Source organism: Kogia breviceps, chromosome 5, assembly GCF_026419965.1.
Source record: "Kogia breviceps isolate mKogBre1 chromosome 5, mKogBre1 haplotype 1, whole genome shotgun sequence".
NCBI lineage: Eukaryota > Metazoa > Chordata > Mammalia > Artiodactyla > Physeteridae > Kogia > Kogia breviceps.
This window is the reverse complement of record NC_081314.1, coordinates 121,201,023-121,228,294: the sequence shown is the minus strand read 5'-3', so window position 1 is coordinate 121,228,294 and position 27,272 is coordinate 121,201,023. Positions and strand designations below refer to the sequence as shown.

At 35.8% G+C, this 27,272-nt stretch overlaps 1 protein-coding gene across 10 annotated transcripts in view; it reads right to left on the bottom strand.

Annotated features, from left to right (window-relative positions):
• LOC131757806 (ATP-binding cassette sub-family C member 2-like) overlaps nt 1-27,272 on the bottom strand; it is a 78,258-nt gene that overhangs the window by 36,417 nt on the left and 14,569 nt on the right. For 6 of the 10 annotated variants that reach the window (XM_067034923.1, XM_067034918.1, XM_067034921.1 and 3 more), the window contains 10 exons: nt 23,318-23,495; nt 17,452-17,706; nt 16,323-16,388; nt 13,075-13,212; nt 11,520-11,666; nt 9,683-9,767; nt 9,522-9,588; nt 9,004-9,130; nt 4,252-4,428; nt 905-1,072 (listed from right to left, as the gene is read on the bottom strand). In XM_067034923.1, the coding sequence (XP_066891024.1) occupies nt 905-1,072; nt 4,252-4,428; nt 9,004-9,130; nt 9,522-9,588; nt 9,683-9,767; nt 11,520-11,666; nt 13,075-13,212; nt 16,323-16,388; nt 17,452-17,706; nt 23,318-23,495 (1,408 nt within the window). Of the gene's footprint in view, nt 1-904; nt 1,073-4,251; nt 4,429-9,003; nt 9,131-9,521; nt 9,589-9,682; nt 9,768-11,519; nt 11,667-12,997; nt 13,026-13,074; nt 13,213-16,322; nt 16,389-17,451; nt 17,707-23,317; nt 23,496-27,272 lie in introns of all 10 variants that reach the window. The other 4 variants (XM_059065633.2, XM_067034919.1, XM_067034922.1 and 1 more) reach the window with 3 other exon arrangements.

Below are 27,272 nucleotides of genomic sequence, written 5' to 3'. Positions count from 1 at the left end.
AAAACAATCTTATAACTGTCATTCTTGCTTCCTTTTTCTAAGGTCCTGGAGCATTACAAAAACATGTTTGATTCAAGTCTTTATTTTTAAATCTTTCCATATTATTGTATGCACATACATAAAATTGAATGAGAAGATTTATCTTGGTTTCATTTCAATAAGTAAAGACATTTGTCTATTCTTTACTTAAATATTTATTTTATTATTTTATACATTTATTTAATTTTTCCAGAATTCTCTATATTAATAAGTCTGTAAACACGTATTGTGAATCGATGAGTATGGTTTTGTGGTCAGACAAGCTTTTAAAAATCTCTGTGGCTCTTAAATTAAGCAAACTACATCAAGTCATTATAAGCCCTGAGTTTCTTCATGTATAAAACAGGAATAATGATAATGCCTATCTCAGAGACTTGCTATAAGAACTAAATGAACTAATTTAGGGTCAAACATAGTATGCACTTGGTAAATATTAATTCCTTTCTTCTTGGTTCCTTCACAAAACAATTGAATTGTTATGAATGCTAGATTAATAATACCACATTTTAAGTAATAAATAATAAAGTAATACTGTTTTTTATAAAAGTGCTATGCATCGAAATACCACCTTTCAAAAAAAGTCACCTAAGCTAAAAACAACTCATTTCGGCATGTAAACCACCTTCGAATATGGTATTAGTCAATGCGGTAATAATCACATAAGTTGTGGTCAGAGTAAACTTGTAAAAAATTTTAAAACATTCATTAAAGTGTGTCTGTAAAAGAGCAATATAACATCTCATTCTTTATGTGAAATTTAACTACTCTGCTTCAACAAATAAACAAAATATTAGAATTTGGGGCACAATGCTACATAGAGTATCCTCTCCTTCCCTCACTAAAGCATAAGTGATGCTATGGCTACCTTGTTTTTCAACATGCCAGAGGACCCAATCACTTTTTCAAAAAGTTGCTTTCCAACATGAACATCAACTGCAGACAAGGGATCATCCAGGAGGTAGATGTCAGCCCCACTATAGACAGCTCTGGCCAGACTGACTCGATGCCTCTGACCCCCACTTATATTCACACCCTGAAAATGAAGCAGGAGAAAAAAGAACAAAACAAAACCAGAGGAAAAATGTGTAAATCTCAAAGCACATAGAGTTATGTCCAAATTCTCTTCTGTAGAAGGGATAGGTAATAATTCAGGGTTAACACTCCAACCTTTCTTTATCCTAAAATTCCCAAAGCCTCTATTTCCTAGTACCACTAATTTGTGCAAATTAACAGATACATCTGCTTTCTCTTAATTGCCTGCTTTCAAAAGTAGATACTAACAGCTATGGAGAAAAGAATTTCCGGTTCCCTAACTCTGAAAAGTTGTGCCTGTGGAACATTAAAGAAAACTTTTGGCTGCCAGCCGGGTACTGACACTGGTGATCACTTTTAAATTGACACATAGGACACTGAGAATAATAGCTAAATTACCAAAGCAGCAATCAACATGTCCTATTTTCTTCTGTAGAAAGATTAGTACAAGTCTTGTTGGCAAAAGAATAACACTAAGAAGCAAGAATAAGGAATATACATCACTCTATGTGAGAATTAAAGTCGACATGTACAGCCATGTATGGAGAATTATGGGGCCAGGCCCAATTTACTTGATTTATTTTATATTTAGTGTTTACAGATCTGGTTTAAAAGCTCTCCATGCAGCACAGAACTTAGCCAGTGCCCTATAATTGTAAAATGTCATTGCTTCTTTGCCTTTCTCATCCTCCTACTATTCAACAAATATCTCCTATATTCTGGATGCTGTGCTAGCACTTGGGATTTAAAGATAAATGAAACCGAGCCTCTGTCATGAGGAGTTCACATTTTAGCAGGGGAGCCAGGAGTGAAAAAAAAAAAACAAATATATATATTTGTATATATATAGACAGTATATATATATATATTTTATATATACTTTGTATATATAAAATATATACAAAGTAATATGATACATGTATGTGTGTGTGTGTGTGTATGTGATTATAACAGCCCCAACTCACAGGTTTGTCATGCGCATTTACTGAGTGTAGAATATTTAGGACAAAGCCAATACCAAATACAGACAAAATCAACATTAGCTATTATCACCCAATCACTCCTCTCACCAATCCATCCTCTGACTTGTCCTCACATATCTTGTAATTATGTTATCATCTTGCTTAAAAATCTTGTACGTCCATATCTCTCTCTTCAGATCATCCATGAGCATCAGCAAATTCCTTAGTAGAAGCCTAAGATACTTATATTGTGGTATTAACTCATCTTTCAACCACTCACCCAATGCTGCCTTCTCAAGTGACTGTGACCTACAAGCAGACTAGCCTGTCTTTTCATATCTGGGAAGAGCCTATACACTCTGTTTGGATGCCCATATCCTCCCTTTTCAACTCAAAAGATACTCTAAGTCCTCCTTGAAATCAATCTTCTACCCAGAGTTCCAACTAAATTGATTCATTCCCTCCTTTCTTGTCTTGCAGTGTCCCGTTTACTCACCCATTGCTAGAAATGACAATACCCATGTCAGTGTCTCACTCTCCTATGAGCTCCTGCCTAGTTTATCCTTGCATTCCCAGCACATAGTGTCCAAATAAATATTGGTAAAGACAACTGATAATATCATTGGCAGAGATCCAGTTGATTGCAGTCCCTTGAAGACTGGGTGATTGATAGCTCTTTTACTCACCCTTGTATACCCCATTGCAGAATAAGGGCATATAATAGATTAATAACTATTTGTGTTCACTGGAAGAATGCCAAAGAAAAAGATGAATAAAAGTGAGGAAAATTCTACATTCATTGTCCTGGTTGTCTCATAAACAGATTTCTTTTTGAAATATTCAATTATATGTTTATTTTAAAGTACATCATCAGATTGGGAGAAATTTAATTTAAAAATATAAAAGGCAGAAATTATAAGTGGCAATAACATTTAATGACTATATTAAATCTATACTTCACATTTTGAATTTTTCCCACTTTAATTTTTTAGTTACATACTTAGCTATTTCATTTTATTAGAGATTGGCTTTATCAGCATAATGTTCGATATGTATTAACAAGTTTGAAAAAGAAGTCACATTTCTGCATAATTCTAGCTATGGTGCTATTTCGCCAAGGGATAGTGAAGAAGCCAGAAAAAACACAGAGGTTGCAAAAAAATTAAATCAGTTTAACACTTTGAGAAAATACATCTGCAAAGTAACAGGCTATGAACAAAACCAGTGTAAGTCTAGTTAAAGGTAAAACTTGCCTCATCCTAGATTTTATTTTTTAAATTTTTATTGAAATATAGTTGATTTACAATGTTGTGTCAGTTTCAGATGTACAGCAAAATGTACACCCTCGATTTTAAATATTTCCCTTCTAGAGTTTTGTTCTATAGTTTTCAATTTATATAACAAGACAATTAAATAACTTGAAGCTGGGGTAAAAATGCCTAACGATGTTATGCTAACTCTCTTCTCAGAAATTCAAAGCACTCAGGATTATTTACTTATCCTCATAGTACACATGAATCGTAGGCAGAGGCTGCTTTTGCATTCATGTTTAATTAGTGGAGATTTTAGTCATGGGTTGGGGATCATCTCTTGGCCTTCATACTTTGGCTCATGATATCTTGTTTTGTTTTGTTTTATTTTTAACTCCCAAACACTGGGCAGCATAATGTCTATTCATTAATGCGACGAAAATAATATAGAACAAAGAATATGATGCCTGGGAAACAAGTTCCTCTTAAGCAGGAATGTGTAAATATGGACCTGGTACATTCATGACAGCATCATCTCAGAGCCTCGTTGGAACCTGGCCTTGGTGCCACCACTGGAGACTGGGACTCTGTTGCTACTGTCCTAGGCTTGACTTTGTGCACAAGAGCTTCAGGAAGAAACAAAACTATTATTCCCTCATTAGATAGTGAACAGCATTATGCCAGCAACTAAGGCAAAGCATTGATGATCCACTTGGTGGGCTTTCATTCCCCCATTTGGATACTAACAACAGAATTTCCTGCTGATTTTTAATCTATTTTCCAAATAGTCAATAATAAATAATTATTTGTCCTTAATATGGCCATCTCTTTCATAGGAATTCTACAATGACTTTTTAAAATTATAGTTGTATAGCTCTTCAAGACTTCAGTAAAAAGGCTATAAATATTTTATTAGCACAGCTGAATGGAATGTTATTCCTGCATAAGATAAAATATATTTTCCTTACTCTTTCTCCAATCTCAGTTTGATCTCCATTTGGTAACTGCTCCAAATCGGGAAGGAGAGCACAGGCTTCCAAAACTCGCTCATAAAGCTGCTTCTGCATGACAGAGCCAAAGAGAATGTTTTCTTGCAAAATGCAATTCTGAATCCAAGCCTGCTGGGAAACATAAGCCACAGAGCCCTAAAAAAGAAATAAATAAAAGAAATACTCTTAACAAGGGAAAAGGAGAACTTGCATGCACCACATTAAAGGAACATATTTAGTCCATGGTTTTGCTTTCTTTAAATTGAATTTTAAAATATTTAGGTTATTTCTTAAATGTAAGCATATTCTATTTACATTTTAATCTTATATCCTGTTTTAATCTTATGTATTTTTATTAGAGGCCCCTTCAAATGAGTTACTTTGTGCCTTTTATTTACTTTCACTCTAGCTTCTATCAAAATTACCTGTCTGGTGGGATTTTCTGGAAGCAGACACTGAGTTTATTAGTCAGCTCTACCTACCCTAACAAGGTACCATGAACTGGGTTGCTTAAACAACAGAAATTTCTTTTCTCACAAGTGTGAGATCAGGTGTTGGCAGGGTTGGCTTCTCTTGAGGCCTGTCTCCTTAGCTTGTAGATGGCTTTCTTCTCCTGAGTCTTCACATGGCCTTCCCTTTGTGTGTGTGTCCTAATTTCTTCTTCTCATAGAGATATCAGCCATACTGGATTAGGGCCCACCCTACTGACCTTATTTTAACTTATTACCTACTTAAAGACCTTATCTCCAAATACAGTCACATTCTCAGGTACTGTGGGTTAGGACTTCAACATACAAATTTGGGGGGAACACAATTCAGCCCAAAATATTGAATTTGGGGTGCAAGTTGTTTATTTGGGATCAATTCTTAGGAAAGAAAAGGAAGAAGGAGGATTGGGTAGAGCAGGAAGTCACACAGCAATCCAGATCCAACAAAGCTTTGGTCAACCCTCCAGAGAGCTATGGAGGTGCATCACCCATCAGAGTCGTTCTCTGTTAGGCTGAACTGGCCTGGCCTTTCAGAGTGGGACCCCAGGAGGCCAGCATGAGGGTGCTGATGTGCTATATGTACTCCCAAGGCTGGGTGGCAAGCCCTTCCTAGAAGGGGGGGTCTGGGCAGCACACCTCTCTCTTCCACATACTCACTGCTCTTAAATACATTTTTTGATAATTTTATGTCTTGACATTAGTCTTGAATATGACTCTGCTACATAAAATATCCTTTTAACTAGCCCTTGTCTTCCAAAGGACTCCCAGTATTTGAACTAGAGACTCACATTTTAATCTGCCCCATGGACTCTATCCAAACACTGATTTGAGTATTTTGAATATTATGCACTCTGTAACAATACCACACATTTAAAGTACTTTCTGACATAGACCTTGTGCAACTACCAGTCTTTTGATTTCTACCAACTAGTTTGAAGATCAAAGATTAACTTTTAATTCCTCCTTGTTGAGCATGTAAGACATAGAATGGCTTTTGAGCCAAAACAATATAATTCTGATCTGACTTGATCTTGAACACAAAAGTAATTGCTCTTGATTTGCCTCATTTAGTGAATAACCTTTGACTAGAATAGCATATTAAATCTGTTCTCGGGTGATAGAAGTTCTGAATACTTGATATACATTAGTCAAGATAAGGGGAACAGAGGGTGAAGAACATAGGAGAAAAGATTGCGGAACAGGGAAAAGTGGTATATAATATAAAACTGGAACTAAATACTACATTGAGAGGTGTGGACTTGATGTTCTGGTATGACAGCAGCTGATTAAAAAGTTGATCAATTTTCACAGAGATGTAAATTTTTCCTTTTATTATCATTATAATTATCATTTGCATCTCACATACAAATGAAAATGTTTTTGTTTCATTTCATTCTTTTTTTTTTTTTTTTTTTTTCCCCGGTATGCGGGCCTCACACTGTTGGTGGCCTCTCCCGTCGCGGAGCACAGGCTCCGGAAGCACAGGCCCAGTGGTCACGGCTCACGGGCCCAGCCTCCCCGCAGCATGCGGGACCCTCCCGGACCGGGGCACGAACCCGTGTCCCCTGCATTGGCAGGCGGACCCCCAACCACTGCGCCACCAGGGAAGCCCCATTTCATTCTTAATAATAAAACTACAATAGAAGTTTTGCTAATGTTTTACCTCTGATGTTTTATCAAAGAATACTGAATATTGGATACTCTGCATGAATGATGTCTGATGTAAGCCTTAGAAATTGAGAATAGGGGATCTTAGAATTTGAACATTGGAATGATATGCCTCAAAAAAGTGCTCATGTGAAACCTTGAGAAACAGAAAGATGTAAACAAGATCACCTTATAAATACTAAATGTTAAGTTGGCCACGCCATCATTATGATATTACTACTAAATTAGATATAATAAGGATGACACATATATTTAGGATTAAAAATGTTTTCAGAAATAATTCAGAATGTGGTACCTCAAATCCTCCACTGATCCAGACCAACAAGCTTCCTAAGGAACAATGTGGCCAATTATACAGACAGATAATATTGTTTCCCTTTAAAACAAATATTGTATATTAACGCATGTATGTAGAACCTAGAAAAGGTACAGATGAACCGGTTTGCAGGGCAGAAGTTGAGACACAGATATAGAGAACAAACATATGGACACCAAGGTGGGAATGCCGTGGGGGGGTGGGAGTGGGGGTGTGCTGAATTGGGCGATTGGGTTTGACATGTATACACTGAGGTGTATAAAATTGATGACTAATAAGAACCTGCAGTATAAAAAAACAAACAAACAAAAACAAACAACTGATACTAAATTTTCTTTGGGTTATTTGTATGGAAATATGTTAATATAAATGTTTCAGACATGAAATTTCTAAAAATCTTATATGTTCTGGTATAATGTTATAAGTCATAATTCTAGTTATTACTTTAAAATGTATATCTCAGAAATAACTAAATTTCCTTGTCAATTGCATTATTATGAACTTTCATCAAATCTTAAAAAGAAAGAAAAACAAGCCATTAAAGAGAAATTCTTCCGAGAGAATTAAAACACGTTATATACCTCTGAAAAAAAATATGTATTGTTTCTCTTTGACAACCTTAGTTTAACATAAACAAAGTGTGTCCTCTGCTTTATGATTAGTAATAGCAATGTTATAGTTTCTATTATCACCATGAACACTTTCTTAATTACGAATTCTCAAAGGTATCAGAAATAATCTTTAAATCTTACCATGAGTACCTCAACAATCATAATGAAGATAACAATAACCATAAAAATTCATAGGGAGCCAGCTGACTATGCCAAGAACTAGTCTAGGTCTTTGCACATTATCTTATTCAATCTACTGCTTAGCCTTTCAAGCTTATTATTACCATTTATGCATCAGGTGAAACCTAGAATTGATATTGTTTTTATCTTGATAAACTCCTAATTATTTTTCAAGATTAAATAAAAGACTACCTACTTTCTGATTATTTTTCTCTTTAAAGCAGAATTTGTTGTTTTTATACTGTTTCATTTAAAAAATCTAATTTAAATGCTTGTTGTAATTGATCTTAGGATCTCCCTCACTAGACTATGAACTCTGTAAGAAGAGTAGCATATCCCATTCATGTTTATTTCCCTGGTACTAAGTGCTAGGCACATAGTACATGCTCAATAATTGCTTTGTGAAATTAGCCAAAGAAACTGAACGATAATAAACTCAACATGACAAGCATTATATTTTTAAAGGATACTTACTGGCCTAGGAAAAGTTATAGTCATCTTGATCAATAGACAAATGGCTGATTGTAATCATTAGGAAGAGCATAAGGAGACAAAGATAGTGTACTTAAAGTTAAAAAGTAGTGGTATTCATTAAGTGTAATCTTATCAGAAAAAGTCCTAAAAATCATAATTGATTCCAAACTAAAAAAAAAGCAATGCTGAGAGAGAAATAAATAATCACTAAAGAACTGGAGTCAGGAAAGATATAAAGACATGAGGAAAGATACTTTATGAACAAAAAATAAAAAGATTTGGAGTTGCTTTTTCCTCGAGAGCAAAATTGTGAAGACACTGGTTTCAGATCCATAGAGCTTCTCCATCTTGTCAGATGTGAGAGGAGCGAATAGGCAGTATTTTACTAAGAGTTAGTTAGGTCTAAGGAAGAACTTATTAGATAGTCTAGTATTTCAAAGAAGAAAAAGCTGATGAAGAACTTCTTGAACTCTTAGTCCTACTGACCTTTAAGAATAAAACAAATGGCTGGGAGTAGACCTCTCCTTAGTCCAAAGGCTTAAATTTAAATGTAAGCTATTAATATTATTATTTTCCTGAGGTTTTTCTAGGTCAAAGATCCTTCTCATGAGCAACTACAAGATTTCTTAGAAATGGAACGGCCATAATTACTTAGAAAACACTGCAGTGAATGATAATTAGAAACCTAATCAAATTACATTATAAATCACATCCGTTTCTCTATAATTGGTTGCAATTTAGTTAATATCATCAAACAATTGCCATAAGCATCCCTAAATGATTTGCTGAAGTATTTGGAGGACAGAATGCTCTTACTAAGCCATCCATAGTTAATCAATTTCTGTGGAAATTTAAATGTTTGTTTCAAACTAGAAATGCTCATTAAATATTTGCATTTCCAATTCAATTTTATAAATTCTTATTGGCACTAATGATGTGCTGGCTGTAGCCTATTACACTAGGAAATCTGAGAAGAATGCATTGTTGACTTTACCTTTCTTTGGACTACTCCTTTAAGTTTCTCCATTTCCCCTAGAACGGCAGAAAGCAGAGATGATTTTCCAGACCCAACTTGCCCTATAACAGCCACTAAAGCTCCTTCTGGAATCTTTATGTTTAAGCTGCATGACAAGAAAAGGAGAGAGATGACATAAGAAGTTCTTGTTATAATTGTTTTTAATGTATATTCCTAGACAAGTCACTGTATCACTGCACTGGGTATCATCCCTGAAATTGCTGCTATTCACATTGTCTTACATTATTCTACAAAACACCCAAACTTCTAAAATGCAACAACAAATGCTGCAGAGGAAATAGAGGAAATGAGAAGGGAAAAAAGAGAGTGAAACAACCATAAAAATGAAATGTGCAGTGAGAGGTTTAAAAAAAAATCTTGTAAATTCCAATAGATTCATCTTCTGCTTAAAAACTCTAAAAAATAAAAACATGGAACATTATAGAATTCAATGCTAAATTTTTTTTGTTTTTAATTTTCCCCAAACCATGACTTACTCTTTTAATATTGGAATCCCTGTTTTATCCCAGGAAAAGGAAGCATTTGTAAAACCAATGGCATGATCTAGGAAGAAAAAATAAATACAAATGTATCTTAGAATCAATTGTCTTCAGCCTAGAAGTCAAATAAATATTGAATACAAAGAGGAACTGCTGACCTCCTATGTACTTTGTTTCTATACTTCGAGGATGAAAGTCCTCAGTGTTGAGAAAGTCTTCCAAACGAACCAATGATATTCTTGTCTATCAAAATAAATGCAAATGAAATTTTTTGGTTTTCAAGCACAAGTTAAACTGAAAAGCATTTATTGTGATTTACAGTATGATTAAAATTTTTTGATGCAAATTGAAGATATTGATAAAAATATTCAGCAAGCATAGTTTGCATTGTTTTAATGTTTATAAATAAGTCCATCCATAAAGAAAAAGAACAGTTTCAAGGATCAAAGATCAAAACAAATATCATATATGCAGGAAAGCATGAGAAGAAGAAACCAAAATTCCTCCTTAACATTCTAGTAAAGACATAATAACTGATTAACTAATAATTATAGAAAAGTTAGTTTTTAAATGCAACTTCAGGATGGTTGAATGAATTCTGCTTCTGAGCATAAATAAAATGATTGTTTTGGCAATAGTAACATTTAGTTATAGTAAAATACCTGTAAAATGTTTAGCCACAATTATGATAAATACAATCATTTTTCCCCCTGAAACTGACTTGCATGAAACCTCTAGTATATTTTTATTCACTTTATGCTAGGAAATGTCTATTGCTAATGGATAACATGTAATTGGGCTGTGGTTTTGTTTACCAAGTGTGTCCTATCAGTATGCAGAGCTGGTTCTTTTTCTTCTCTTTTCTTTTTTTTTTGACAATTGTTCTCCTTATTTGCTTAGTGACAGTAGTAGCATACCACTAGGAGTTGGAAAACACTTTGCCATACCAGATCTTTAGCTAGATTCTAATTTCAAAAGCAAAACAAAACTGTTAACTCTAAGAATGACATTTTCTTTAAGAGAAGTATGCTGTGAAACAAGTGTTAAAAGCATTACAACAATAGTACTTCTATGCCCTCTGTTGGTCATTATTAGTAAAATAACATAAAAATGACATTATGTAACAAAAATAGCTTAATTGGTATTTACTGCAGAAGTATGTTACTCTTCATTTAAATAATTTAAAAATTAAAAGGAAAAGTTCTTAGATCACAGAGTTGGTTCCAATAAGCAAAGATTCACTTTGTTTATGAACCCAGACTTGAAAAGGATTTGATGGGGATTCCCCCATCAAAAGTTTTTTTTATCAAAAAAACTTTAACTGAGAAAATCTCAGGGCAAAGGGATGAAGGAACTCAGTTCTTTGGATTCCTTGTGGTTTTAGCCGCCTTCTACTCATTATAGCGTGTAAAGAGCCTCTAGCAATTGGAGATTACAATAAAAGCAGGCTGAACCAGATACCTCATACAAGGTTTGCTGGGAGACTGATATTATCAATGCACTTTTCTTACTGGTTTATTCATTCAGTACAGATGAAATGCTGCTGAACCCTGGGAAAATTCAGATCCAGCTCTGTGCAAAGCACCTAGTTAAAAATTTTTCAACTGAAAACAGAAAATGAACCCTTTAATGGCATAGTGTCAAACACCAAATTTTAAAAAGGTAAATAAAAGAAACTAACACTTAGCAAGGAAAACAGTATTACATATTGAAAAGTCATTTTCAATTGACTTGAAAAGAAAGTCAATTGACTTTCTACTGAAAAGACGCTTAAAAGTCATTTTTATAGAAGAGAAGCACAGGCAAAGAAGACATAATTCCTTCCATTCTATAATGTTCTCTATTGCTCATTAATTCGGGGAGATTAATTTTGAAAGCAGTGTAAAACAACTACAAAAGTGAAATTTTTTTTAAAAAAAACAAAGAAATGAAATATGCAAAACCATAGATTTCAGTAGAGAAATGATTCTCAGTTTAAGGATACTTTGGATGTACCTGGACCACAGCTGAGATCACCATTGGTAAATCAAACAGAGGAAGCCTCAAAATATTAAACAAAGACATAGATGTGAACACTTTAGTGGCTGTTAAAATGTTGCCTTCGTCCAGTAAGAAATAGACACCAAATGTTGCCAGGGATACCTTAAAAATAGAGATATGTTATTATCTTCAATTATTCAATTATGAGTTAGGGACTCAAAATTAGGAAAGAAAATTTTAATAACCTTTATTGTTGCTGTTTACCAAAATTCAGTACTATTCAGTACTACTGCAGAAGGATATGAAATCAATGTTTAGTACAGATCATACAATTGTGTATCTTAGATAATGACATCCTATGAACATGTGGTCTAGCTCCCTTCTTTGACATATCGTATTTTCACTAGAGTAATTATTCCCATTTAAAACATACAGTAGTTCATCTTTTTTCAAAGTGAAGAATTTTTATGTAAATTTTTTTCAGTGACGTGTGCATACCTTCTGTCTCATATTCAATAATTGTACTTTCTCTGTGTCTTAGTATTAACTGAGGAAGGCATAAATAAGTCACGACTGATAAGATTTATATTTACTCGTGTAAGTTTCATTTAGAAAAGGCAGAAAAGTTCATTTATGCATGAGAATGTATTGACTATCATGTACATAGGACTGTCTTAAACAAATGTTTCTTGGACATTTCTACTGAAGTATTCCAAATGTAAATATTGCTTTTACTTTCATAATACCCACATGTTTGTTTGAATAAAAAATAATAATATTTTAAATTAACAACAGGGGAGACATATAGAATGTTCCCTGACCCCATCACCACTGAGAGTGGTAACTTTGGTTAAAATTGATGCTTCAGATATATGTAGTTTTCTTATCCTTTGGCTTTCAGCTGCTGCTTCATATTTCAAGGCAATTTACACTCTTTAAATAGCATGAGATTCCCAATATTTGTATGAAGTGACAGAAGGAGGATGACCTCAGTTCATAACAATTCACCTACAAATACTAATTCTATAACTTTGAGGATGTTTCCAAACTATCAATATTTCCATTTCCTTTTGTGAAATGAGAAAAGTAATGCCTTATTATTTCAAGAATGAAATAAAGCAATGCATATAACTTGTCTGGTAAACAGTAGAAATACTCAATAAATGTTTAGATAACTTCCCTTCCCAACTCTATGTAGTGTGACTTTGGGTCTTGCTTAAAAAGGATTAATCATGAAAATCAAAAAATTTTAGAGCTGAAATGGAACTCTGAAATACAGGTTATATTTTTTAAGAATGAGGATGGCATATGTTCAATCTATAAGAAATTTACAAAGATGTAAAATCTTATTATATATAAAAAATACAGACCAATGAGAATGCACCAAAAAAATTTTCCCCTTCTTTAAAACTTTCATTCTCTTATCTCCATAGGTTAATGACTGCATATTTTTAAAATTTAATTTCAGATAAAGAAGATTTCACTTTGGACACCTTAATTCCAGGTAATTTGAAGGTGAATCTGCAAATCAAATTTGAAAATCAAAACACGAAATAATACACACACTCACAAAGAATGGAATGCAAGTTAAAGTCAGCATAGAAAATACAGCAAGATACCCAGCTGATTTTTGAACTTCCAATTCCTGTTCTCGAATTTCAATAATCTTCTTTTTATAGGAGGGTTCCCATGCATAAAGTTTAAGGATCTGTGAAGAAGTCAGACAATGACTATTTGACAATCAATATCATAGAAGGAATAAAAACATGCACACATACAAATACACACACTATAACACATACACACACTCACATAATTGTGTAGGTAAAAAAAAAGATGTAGCCTATAAAGTAAAGAAAATTTCTCCTGTTTTCAATTGAGTCAAAACACTTCCTTGAATTGTGTTTTTCTGGGGTGGGTTGGGGGAGGAAATCACCATTTCCCCAGGCTTATGTCTCTCTTACCCACCAGTAGCTTATTCTTGAGCCAGACTTTGGCAACATCCCAGTTCCTGGCATGAGCTCCACAGCAGTTTCTATCTAGCTTACTCCTGTCAATTTTCCTGCTGGTCCAACTCTCAGTTCTGTTCTCTTCCCACTTCTTAATATCTAAGCTTCTCTCCTTGGTCTCCCAATTTCTTGAAAACTGATGTCTTGGGACTTCAAGCCATTTTCTGAAAGGTTACTGGTGTTCTGAGATTGTAAACTATTTTCTGAGAATGGAAAATATGCAGAAGCAGAATTATACAATGGCTCACCACATATGTTTTAGAGTGAGATAGACCTACATTCAAATTCCAGCTCATCTCTTTGTGATGATTAATTTTATGTGTTAATTTGGCTACATTATGTTGCCCAGTTCTTTGATTAAACACCAGTCTAGATGCTGCTGTGAAGGTAATTTTTAGATCTGATTAACATTTAAATCATCAGACTTTAAATAAAGCAGATTACCCTCCATTAAATGGGTTGGCCTCATCCAATCAGTTGAAGACGTTAAGAGAAAAAACTGACGTTCCCTGAGAAGGAAGGAATTCTGCCTCCAGACTCAAGATGGCAACATCAACTCCTGTTGGAATTTCCAGGCTGCTCAACAGATTTCACACTTGCCAGCCCCCATAATCATAAGCCAATTCCTTAAAATAAATCTTTATCTATCTATCTATCTATCTATCTATCCATCTGTCCTATTAGTCCTGCTTCTCTGGAGATCCCTAATAATCTCTCACCAGCTCTGTGAACTTAGACATGACCCTTACCTGCTCAGATACTTTGTTTCCTTATTTGTAAAATGAAGATGAGAAATCTTTTTCTTGAGGTTTATAAGAATTATATGAGGAAACAGATATAAAGTGATAGGCATAGTGCATGACACATAGAAAATATTCAATACATGCTAATATATTATCATTATCAAATAGAGGCTCTATGACACCTGTTTTCAGACTCCAAAGATGCAAACTGCTCACACCTTTAAACTATACTAATTGATTGCCACTTGGACCTCTACCAATATTCTAGTGTATTTACTCCTGGGACTGCTATTTTAAATCTTGAACTTTGCTTAGATCTTGAGGAAATTTTCTTTTATTTTATCTACACTGTCCTAGTCCTACTGATAATACAAATTTCCTTTTATGAATATCAATACTTAAAACCTATGAACATACATCACTCTACTTTCTAATGGATGCAGGGGCTCTCAACCCACCAAGAGGTGCAAGATGCATCTGGATCATATACTTTGGGGATGTGTGACCTTAATGAATAACCTGAGTTAAATTTCAGAATTACTTATTGCTATTCTAAAGTTCAGATGATTAAATGGATATTAGCCTCCTTTCAAGGTATCTTCAATCTAACAATGTCTTTCACTTCAGTAATTTATATTTTTGTAAAAATTCTACACAGCACAATACAGTATGTCATTTATTCATTCTAAGGTGAATCAATGGGTACATATAATGGGTTTATTCTGTGTCTATAATGATAGAGGCACCAGACAGAGGGAACGTCCTATGCAGTTTTAAATGTTAGAAGGAAATTCCATGTGAACTCTGCAAATATTGTGCTTTAGAAAAATCTGGTAAGCTATAATCCAAGTGCAATAGGATTTGAAATTATATACGAAGGTCTCCAATTTACAATGATTCACTTTAGGATTTTTCAACTGTAGGATGGTGCAAAAGCAATGCTCATTCAGTGGAAACTGCACCTCCAATTTTGGATTTGATCTTTTCCCGGGTTAGTAATATGTGGTATAATACTCTGTCATGATGCTGGGCAGTCACACAGTCCAGAGGGTAAACAACCAATGCACTTGCAACCATTCTGTAACCATACTACCATTCTATTTTTTTTGTGTGTGTGTGGTACGCGGGCCTCACTGTTGTGGCCTCTCCCTTGCGGAGCACAGGCTCCGGACGCGCAGGCTCAGCGGCCATGGCTCACGGGCCCAGCCGCTCCGCGGCATGTGGGATCTTCCCAGACCGGGGCACGAACCCGCGTCCCCTGCATCGGCAGGCGGATTCTCAACCACTGCGCCACCAGGGAAGCCCTACCATTCTATTTTTTAATTTCAGTACAGTATTCAATAAATTAATTAACTTTTCAACACTTTATTATAAAATGGGCTCTGTGTTAGATGATTTTGCCCAACTGTAGTCTAATGTAAGTGATCTGAGCATGTTTAGGCTAGGCTAGGCTAAGCTATGATATTCGGTATGTTAGGTGTATTAAATGCATTTTCGACTTAAGGATATTTTCAGCTTATGATGGGTTTATCAGAGTATAGCCCTGTTGTAAATTCAGGAAGATCTCTATACAAAAGTTCACATGGTTTCACTCATTTTATCACAGAGAAAATGTTAGTGGTGTGGAGTGGGGGTAGCTTTTCTAGGGAACAAACAGTCTGTAACACACCTTTCATAGAATAGCATTTGTATGATCATTTCTATTCTGAGTAAAAGAACCCCGTATAAATCTGCCTTCACACTGATGACAATGGTATTGTCACTCTGCCCTGCTTCATCCCATCTCTTCTACCCCTGAAACAAGTAATATTTTGTATCGTTTGGGATATTTGTGTTTAGTTGTTGGTTTAGAATCAAAAAAAAAAACAACCCTGCATTTTATTTGGCTTTATTTAAATGTTATTTCAACACTAAGAATTCCTATACATCTGAAATCTAAAATACTCCCTCAAAAATTATACTTATATCATTACTTTGATATTGAGAATGCTAAAAAATTCATTTATTGTTTAACTCATTGCTATATTCTAAATAGTTAAATTAAAGGCATGCTCTTTTTATGTTACCTTAATTCCATGTAAGATTTCATTGAGCAGTTTTATCTGTTTGTCTTTGTTCTTCGTTTGGCTTTTCTATGTAAAGGAAAGAAAATGAAAGTATATTTGACGAGAGTTGCTAATACTTTAATTGACATGACCATAGCTATTTTTAAAAGTACAATGTATTTCCTCTATTTTATATAATATTTTATATAAAACCATCTTATAATGTTCATGCAATATTATTCTGTTGATAATGTTAGAAAATAGTTACAAATAGACATTATGAACTTAAAAGTAGCCAGCAGTAGGATTAAAAACAAGATGTACATTTTCCAAAAGAGTAGAAAATATAATAGTTATTCAGAATGGAATGATAAAATAATATCCATATTCTATTAAAATGGGATAAAATTCCCTAAACTCTATCAATTATATATATATATATATATATATATATATATATAAATAAAAAGGTTTCTATATTTTAAGTGTACTCTCTTGAGTGTTATTAGTACTTTGGAAATTAGAGTGATTAAAATGTATATTTTCAAATACTGGTTTTTCTGCAAACATTACATAAGTATTATATGTTTATTCAAATGCTTAATATTTATATTATTTTATACTTATTATTGTTTAGGTATTGCTTCTTAAGGGTTTCCTCCAATAATACTGCCACAATTCTTTTATATATAATAATAAGTATTTGTATATCTAACAAAGTACACATTTACAAGTTAATATCCTTAATATTGCTTGTATGATTAAAGCATATTTTCTGTTTGGAATATTTGTATATAATATTGGAGTCTCTCTGGATGTCTTCGGGCTCTAGATTAAGGTCCTGAAAATGATAAGTCCATTCCTAAAAATTTGACTTACAATTATTTAAAATCCAGAATATTTTTTAAAAATTAGTTTAAAAGCATTCACCGAACAACCTGTTATTCTAAATACTAGTGTGTTTAGTAATTCGTAATTATTTTATAATCATATGTTATTTTCTATTTCTCATCTTTAAAGCCTAATCCTTTTGGTAATTATTTGAAAAATTCAGAAAAATATAAAAGAAGGGATACATTTTCAGCACCTGAATGTATTAAAGTAATAAGTACTGTTGGACACATGTAACTTGAGGCGATCATATTCTTACCTTCAGCTTTTTCATTCTATGTGCAACTAAAGCATTCACTGGGACAACAAACACAAGGACTGCCACCCCTGCTAACACTGCTGGACCCAGCTCTTGCCAAAGGGATGATATGGCCATCAGGATTTGAAAAGGAGCTGACCAAAGGAGATTGATGTTTGCGGTCAAGTCCATGAGCTGCTGGGCATCTGCTGACATCAAGTTAATAATTTCCCCAGTGGAAAACTTTTTTCTAGAAACATTAGATAAAAGCAGGGCCTGGAAAAAGAGAAGCAAAATACTCAGAGTTCTGTAGATCATGAGGTATCTTTACAGTCAAACAATGGTAACTTTTAACTAAAAATAAAAACTTGTAATATATTTAGACAAATATGCATGATTACTTATGCATCAGATATATAATATCAAGAGCTATGTTTTTAGATGAAGAAAAAACAATTATTGATCAAATTACATAGTTTTAAAATTTATTATGTATTGGTAGAGAGTAACAGTTGGATTCCCAAGGAAATACATTCACCTAGAACCCTTTACGATTTGTGGAATTGAAAAACTGCAAAAGAAATCAATTCTAGATTTCTAGCACTGAGCTTCCTCTCTATTTACTGGCGTATAATGTTAAACCATCTAACTTTTATCAATACAAAGTACACAAGTGAATCAATGAATATCTAATGAATGCTAATTTTTAAATGATACAGTCCTAATTCTTAAAGAGATTATAATCTAATTGTGCAGTCCACTCCCCTCCTACACAAACGTGGTACACACAGGCTGATTATAAGCATAACAATTGGTAAGAAGGGCCATGGGGATTTAGAGAGATAAGAGTATTCAAAAGCCTTCATGGACCAGTTGGAAATACATCTTTTCTTTTCTTCCGAAGCCTAATTCTCACTTTCCCTCTGTGTATGTTATTTAATATTATATTGAATTCAATATCCCTAAGGTTAATTACTGGTATCTTCTTACAAAGGTTGATATTAGAAATTCATTTATTTAATTTCCCACTCATTTAAAATCCCCAGTGAAAAACATAAAAAAAAAAAAAACTGTAAAAAAAAAAAACTGTAAAAATAGTGGAAGTTTATATTTAAACTGGAAAAGAGGCAAAAGTCCATTCATATGACAAAAGTTCTAAAGAATTTCCACCACGTTGATTTAAAAAAAGACAGGATTGAGAGCTGGATCTAACAAAAGTAAATGGTATACAGGAGGCACTCAAGATCTATTTATTCAATAAATGACTAATACAAAGCCAGAGGAAAAGCCCATCTGGAAAAAAAGTAGGCAGGGCCTTCAGTGGAACACTTCTAACATTCCCTAGCTTAAAGCCGAGGGGCTCAGTGCGTGTGGGAGGTCATGGGGCCGCCAGAGGAGATGCACAGGCCTGGGAGGTTCACAAGGTGTCAGGATCCCCCTAAGCTCTATGGCTACTGCAGTGTTGAATCCTTTACATTTCTGCTACTGCCTTCTAAGGGGCACAGTGGTGCTGATGATAAAACAGAATAAATACTGCTCCCATAAGAGGAAAAAAGGAAAAAAATACTAATCACAACAATAGTTAGGCTTCTATCCATGCCTCCTCCAAATGTAGCTTTGTAAACTCCCGTAATAGGTTATTGACCATTTAAAGTGGCCAAGTAAAACAATGGAAATCCAAGAACAGTTATTCTCATTTCATTAAGACTATAGCATTTTTTAAGAGAGATCCATTGATCTCTAATAGCACCCACCCCCAACTTACTATTATAAACAAATATGAACTCTTTTCTCCTACTTTTCTAGAAGGAAAAGGTAAACTACACTTAGTATTTATGAAAATACTAAAAGACTGAGTAATTCAAAATCATCAAATTATCCAAGGAATCAAATAAATACCCTCCTTTTGGAAAACACACAAAGCACAACTGTCACTGGCAAAACCCATTACCAATTCTAAGGGAACTGGGTAATACAATAAAGTCTAACCTTTTTTTTTTTTTTCCCTTTTCCTGGGTGCTTAGTCTAGTCTCACTTGCTCTCGGGGGGCAGTGTGCAGAGGCCTCGCACCCGGCTCTTCAGACCAGAGTTCGTCCTGAGAAAGGAAACGGCTGAGCCTACACCGAAGCTCGGTGTCGGGGTGCAGTAGCCACGCATGACACTTAATCCAAGATGGCAGCAGCAGGCCGCGAGCAGAGATGTGCCTGGCACCTTGATCAGGAGCCTGAGCGCACAGCTGCAACCACCCAGCAAGAACCCCGCCCCCTCCCCTCCCTGCCAGCCTGTCGCGAGAGCCCTGTGCTGTAGAGCAGCGGTCCCCAAGGACTGGTTTCCTGGAAGAAAATTTTTCCACGGACTGGGGGTCCGGGGGGCCGGGTGGGGAATCGTTCAGGCCTAATGCTAGCAACGGGGATTAGAGGATGAAGCTTCACTCGCTCACCCGCCACTCACCTCCTATTGTGCAATGCGGCGGGGTGGGGGGGGTGGATTGTGGACCCCTGCTCTAGAGCAAGCTCCCATATCTCTGTTATCTTATCAGAGAATAAAGCTTTCCTTTGCTCCTAACCCAAACTTGGTTGGCTTGAAGGACACTGGACAGAAGGGACCCTTGTTGGGGACCCACTCAGGAGGATCTGTAACACAACAATGTGACTCATCACTTTTGGAAACTTCATTCATTTCATTGATTGAATTATGCTCTAAGAAGACCCAGGTAAACCAGATATGGCTTCCAACCTCAAAAACCCTTTTTACGGACTGGAAATATCTTTTTTATCACTGAGCTCAATTCACTAATGGTTCATTTCATCTGATGATGATGAAATTTGTTTTACAATTTCACATTCTCCCTCATGTATTTGTTCCTTTCTGGACTCATTGCCACGGCCCTGATTCATATCTTTATTTCCTGAACTATTTTTCCTGACCATCCTAGCTGTAAGTCATAGGCATCATATAATTTAGAACTTGCTGGGCCCTAAACATTTCTATCCCAGTGGTTGCCATACTTCTAATGAGTCATGGTATTCATAAAGGTGGATCCTCATAAATCTATGAGAATTCATTTTTCTTCAGTTCTTTTGGATGCAAAAAAAGTATGCCAGGATTTTCTTTCTCTCTCCTCCTTCTGACCGCACTTAAGTATATCTATTTTAAAGAATGGAAACAGAATTTTATCAGTTTTCTTTATATTATATACTTGCCACAATTAAGCCACAAATGTAGACAGTCTAGACACGGTTATTAAACTTAAATTTAATTGAAATTAAAAATCTACTTCCGTACTCTTACTAGCCACGTTTCAGTTTCAAGGGTTCAACAGCTGTATATGACTAATGGCTACCATACTGGACAATGTGGATATAGAATATTTTAAAAATCACAGAAACTCCTATTGGGTGGTATTTGATGGAAGAATGCCCTCAGACTGCCCACATTAAGCCCAGGACTAACTGATGCTGCTTTTGAACCATATCTTGTTTCTTCGTTCTCAAGAATTCCCATGGAGCCTGCAACTGAGAGCTAAGGGGTAACAAAATCTGAGTTTTAAGACCCGAAGACTCGTGAAGTGATCAAGTGGAAGGAGGCCTGTGTTCTTCCCCACAAACCGTAAAAAATGATGTTCCCTGAACTTTACTCCAAAGTAGCAGCAGTCATGTGGATGCATACAGGACAAGAGCTTTCAAACACCTCCCTTCCTCACCAAGAAAAAGGTGTGAGACCAGCTTTACCCCAGTGTAACGACAAATCCCTGACGAAGAGGGCCAATGTCAGATGAACATGGGTCATCTGGTGCCACTATGAGAGCCATTTAGGATATTGAAGTTATCTAAATATGACAAAAATCAGAATCCTAAAATCTGTATAGGAGAAGGGAAATTTAGCAACCCCAGTTAGTTTCTCTGAATAGTGGATATAGGATAAGAGGTTCAGAAGAAAGACTGCCTTATATTTGTACCACCTGCATGGGCTGTCCCAGAGCATTCGAGCACTACAGGTCACTACTAATGTCTTCTGCTGTTTGTTTGATGGAGTTAGAATTAAATCTTAATCCCTACTGCAGGATCCACTGAACCAGCTTCATTACTGTATTCCTTTGATCTTTGAGTGCCCTTTGTTATTAAACATTCTCTAAGGACGCATACAGTCTCACTCCTGTAGACTCTGTTCCCTCTTACATTATCTCCAGGGTCTTTTTGCCCTTATAATGGACTCACCCATATCACTTGATCTTCCTTTTTATTTAGGACAGTTTGCTCCAATTTCTACCGCAATCTATTCTTTTATGCTTGTAAATGCACCCAAATCCTATACCTAAACTCCAATGCTTTAATCAATGAATGAAGTCCTGTTCCATATAAATCATATATTGAAAACAATGTTAGCATTTAAACTGATTCCTAGACTCTTTGATCAATCTTTTCTCTATATTTGGATTCTGTAAATTCTCAGAATTTACAGCCATTAAAATTACAACTGGGGCAGCCTCTCTGACCCTGTATCTGGGCTACGTTATACAGAGCTAACTCTACTTCAAGTTCAGTATTTCATGGCTCAATTGAGCTTGGGTCATTGCAGAGTCTCTAAAGTCACTCTATGCCTCCATTCTGGCCTAATATGGCCAAATGGTCTGTAACACTTCATGCCCAGGTCAACCCAAATTATATTTCCTTCCACTTACACAAATCCTACAGCTTTCCCAAAGACTGTTTCAAGTCTCCTTTCTATATGAAACCTTCCATAACTGCCCACACACATTGAAGATTTCCTGCTTATCTGATCTCATATTATTTATTTATTTATTTATTTATACATTTATTATGTATGCTAATAGTTCTCCCCAGTTTCTTGAAGGCAATGGCTCATTTATTCTTTTACTCAGTCTTCCAACTTTAATAAAAATGTGTAAAAGCCACTCTCTTAGATGATAATGGTACAACAGGTTAAAAAGTTCCTGTTCCAAATCTGAAGAGCCCACAATTTATAGAGGAGTACAGACTAAGAAGGCAAAATATACCTGTTGATTTAATAACTCAGTGATAGCTACGGGAGGGAGGAAACTCTTTAATTGTTTATAACTATCATGTAAATAAAAGGCTCTGAATGGTAAAGAGGTGGTATTTAAAATTGTATTTTCAAGAAAGGCCAAATTAAACTTTAGGGTCATGCTAGGTATAAGGATCAGCTAGGTTTTGGGGTTGGGTGGGAAAGGGCTTAGACTCAAGGAGAAATAGGTAACGACTGTATAGTGAAGGATGGCTTTGTTGCATGAAAAGACAGAGCGAGCACAGGAAGTAAAAGGTACTATGTAGGGCTTCCCTGGTGGCGCAGTGGTTGAGAATCCGCCTGCCGATGCAGGGGACACGGGTTCGTGCCCCGGTCCGGGAAGATCCCACATGCCGCGGAGCGGCTGGGCCCGTGAGCCATGGCCACTGAGCCTGTGTGTCCGGAGCCTGTGCTCCGCAACGGGAGAGGCCACAGCAGTGAGAGGCCCGCGTACCACAAAAAAAAAAAAAAGGTACTATGTAGATGGAAAATGATCATGGAAAGAAATTTTATTGATACATAAATATAGACAACGATAAAACATTCAATTTCATTCATTTTCTGAGGAGGAGTTAAGTGATGTAACAGTGGACAAAGAACATCATTTAATTTCATGGATTAGAGTTGACTAGAAGTTTCAGGGACTATAGAAAGAGGACCCTATAAAGAAATTAATGCAACCAATATTGATGAGTTAAAGTTCTTTCATAGCAAAATAAATGTATATTCACAGGACACACTAGAACTTTTTAATATACACTTCTATTTTTCCAGATCCCTTATTTTAAAGCACATAAGGATACAGTTCATTTAGAAATTGGGAATTTCTTCAATCTTTTACCTTCTTGTAGATCAGTCCAATTACAGCTGTCTTAATTTTTGCTGAAGTGAGCATGTTAAAACGTTGGTACTGCTGAAGGATCAGAGTTTGCAAGAAGACTACGACAAAAAGGGCCAAAGCATAACCATAGCCACTCCAGCCAAAATCTGGGCGGTGTTCACAGAAAATGATCATTTGCCTGAATGTCATATGCAAATTGAGAAAAGGGAAGAAATGTTAAACATCTGAAGTAATAAAATGCTTATGTGAATTAAGTACTGTCAAAATGTTACACATACACACTCACACACACGCACTCTTGCCTGTTCTTTTTTTACTTGCCCAATTTGGCATCCTTTCCCCCTTTATTTTTATTCAAGCATATATAATAAATAGAATCAACAATTATTATCGCTGGCTTGTGGGTAGAAGGATATTTTCTAGCTTTCATATGGCAATCTCATCAAGTAATTAAATGTTCTGGCCTAACTTCATCATGAAAATTGAGACACAGAGACATTTAAAAGTTCTTTTTTTTCTTTTTTTTTTTTTTTGCTGAAATCATGCATTTTGTTAAATATAGGGAAACATGACAATTAGAACTTAAGTAGAGAGTCTCTTAGCATGGCAAAAAGACACTGTTTCTTTAAAGCCCTGAATTATAGCTCACCTTTTATTACTTTTATGCATATCCAATTTCCCTCTCCTCTACTTTTACTTATTTCCTCTTAAGTTTGGTGACAACATGGTCATCGTGATTAAGGTCAATGTTGGGTACACCTAGACAATGGGGATGGTTCTAATTATCTAAGCTTCAATCTACTTATTGACAGCTTGGACAGTTAATGGTTGTATACTTAAAAGCAATTCATGTTGCCCGAATTGCTTTATAAACCAAGTACTTCAAAAACTATCTTTATTAAAATTGTACCTTAGAATCAAATATAATACCAGTGCCTCTAAAAATCCTACTATAAACCTCTAGTCACTGAAAATCACTATTTGAAGTGGCCACAACCCACATAAACATTATACAACAGCAGGTTCTGTATTTTTAGTTGATGTCTATCAGATGCCATCCATTGGGACTCCAAATTATTTTTACAAAAGCAACTTACTAAATAACTTTTTTTTTTTTTTTTTTTTTTTTTTGCGGTACGCGGGCCTCTCCCTGTTGTGGCCTCTCCCGTTGCGGAGCACAGACTCCGGACGCGCAGGCTCAGCGGCCATGGCTCACGGGCCCAGCCGCTCCGCGGCATGTGGGATCTTCCCGGACCGGGGCACGAACCCGTGTCCCCTGCATCGGCAGGCAGACTCTCAACCACTGCGCCACCAGGGAAGCCCCGTAAATAACTTCTTGGTCTCAGAATTAAATTTCCTGAACGAGAAACATTATTCTTCTTACTGTAGATACATCTATCAATTAGACTGTTTCCTGTTTCATAAAATCAAACAACTAAATGACTATCACCAGGTACTATATTAATATGGAACTACTAAAAATATTTCCAGGAAATACTGTAAATAATCTGTGATCAAGGCATGGTAAAGACTGTAAATCTAGATTCATGATATCAGATATAAATACTCATTTTTTTGTTTGACTGACATTAGAATAAAATCCCAATAAATGGGAAAAAAGAGTAAGCACCATGATCAACAAGAAACAAATTTCTTCTACTAGTAAATTAATGAAAGTATTATTTTGATATATTTATTATACATGAGACATTATCATATAAATTCATAAAATTCTGATGACTCAATTCTTCCCCAATGTGGGAATTGTAAGCTTATTCAGCTACTCTAGAATGAGTGTTTCTTGGAAAAGCATAGCTTTGGATAAGTCCATTTACTCAGTAATCCATTCAGGAATTGCATTTCGTTCTATGTGCCTGGCTCTGTGCTAGGAGCTAAGGACACAAAACTTGAATAAGTTCCTGGAGGAACTTATAGTCTACTCAGGGAGAAAGACATGTCAACTGACTCATTTCAATGCAATGTTGAAATTTCTGTTTTGCAGGTGTGATCAAGCTAGTATGTTATAAAAAGTGGGTGACAAAATTAGGGAGACAGTTCTCTACCCCACAGCCAAGGACTTAACAATTCTTTAGTACCCCACAGACTGCACATTTGGGAAGAATACAGAGACACTGAATTGCTATTGTATATAACTATTTTCAGAAAGAGTGACCACAGTGAGATTCTCTAATGAGTTTCTTGAGCAGTAGTCAGTCACTGGCAAATGGAAATCAGAACATGACTAAGAATGGCTGGGGATCACTTGCTACTCCTCTCATTTTGAATTTGAACCTAATTCCCCTCCCTTTGGATCTGAGCTGAATTAAGGAATTGCTTGACCAAAATAATATGGCCCAAGTGACATTCTGGGACTTCCAAATCTAGGTCGTAAAACGATTTGCCTAAACTTCTTGGAATGTTTACTCTGGGAACATCCAGCTGCTATGTACGAAGATCAACTAACCAGAGCCCTCAATGCTTAAGCTAACCACTCAGAGAAGCTGTGGAGAGAGAGAAAAAGAGGGACAGGGAGATGATGATTTCCAGCCATCTTAGCCCAGGCATCAGGCATATAAGTTTAGAAGCCATCTTCACATTCTGGTACCAGCAGATGCAGAAAAGAATCAAGGTATCACTCAGCCCATAGCCAGGTCCAAGTTCCCAGATGTATGTCTCTACTGGAGCTGCTACAACTATCTCAACCCTTCATGTCTGTGGGAGGAGGGGACAGTTAATCCAGGAGACATTTGGCTTATACGTCTATAGACAAGGGAACCAAATAGAGACTCTGGGGTAAAAACAACAGAAACAGTTTTCTGACAGCAATAAAACAGCTTCTGTCCTTGGATTCCTTAACACCATTCTCTTTTGGTTCTCCTCTCTCTGTTTCAGCCACTCTTTCTCACTATCTTTTGACGGATTTCCCTGTCTTCACCACCTCTACACACTAAAAAAGCTTATGATTTTTTTGTGTGGACATCTTTACTTCCCTTCACTGTTAACTAAGGTGAGCTCATCCAGAACAGTAGCTTGATATACCCAGTCTAATTTGGAACAGTTCCCAAATTAATCACTCTAGCCTATATCTTTCCTAACTCCAAACTCAGGTAGACGATTGCTCATTCAAACCTTTTACCTAAATGTCTGTCAGGGATCCCATGAGCACTCCCTCGTTAAATGATTCATAAGAACAATTTTTAGGACTCAGCATAGAGTCATATCCACGACTATTAATTATTATGGTGAAAGGATGCAAAACAAAATTAACAGAGAAAAGGTGAATGGGGTGAAGTCTAGGGGAAAACAGGTACAAGCTTCAAAAAGTCGTCTCTCAGTAGAGTCGCAGAGAACACTCTTAATTCTCCCAGCAGCTAGTTGTGGCAAATATGTGAAATGTTGTCCACCAGGGAAGCCCTTTAAAGACTCAGCATCCAGGGCACCCTCTTCCTGACACACGCCCAAATTCCAGACATCCAGAAGGAAAGCAGGTGTTCAGCATGGACTATGTTGACTGTATAAACAGTCTGGACATACTGAACCATTCCTATCAGTTAAGATAGCGGGAACCCTCCTGAAATTCCAGTTCCAACTGCCAGCCAAAGGCCAGCCCTATAAACAGGCCCTCCAAAGGACAGCAGTCAGGTCTGCTATTTTAATTCTTTCCTGCAGAATGGCTAATACATATTTCAAATTTAGCAAATTCCACTCCCTACTTGACTCTTTCCTGAGCCTTCCATACCTCAGTAAATGGTAACTCATTTATCTTGTGATTGAACAGAACCTCGGAAGCCATCCTTGACTCCTTTCTTCCTCTCTCAACCTACGTTCAATCTATCAGTGTATTATGTTGACTCTACCTTTAAAATAAAGCCAGATGCTGACCACTTATCACCTTCATTGCTACCACCTAGTCGAAGCCATCATTGACTTGGATTATCTTAGCTGTTTCTTCTTC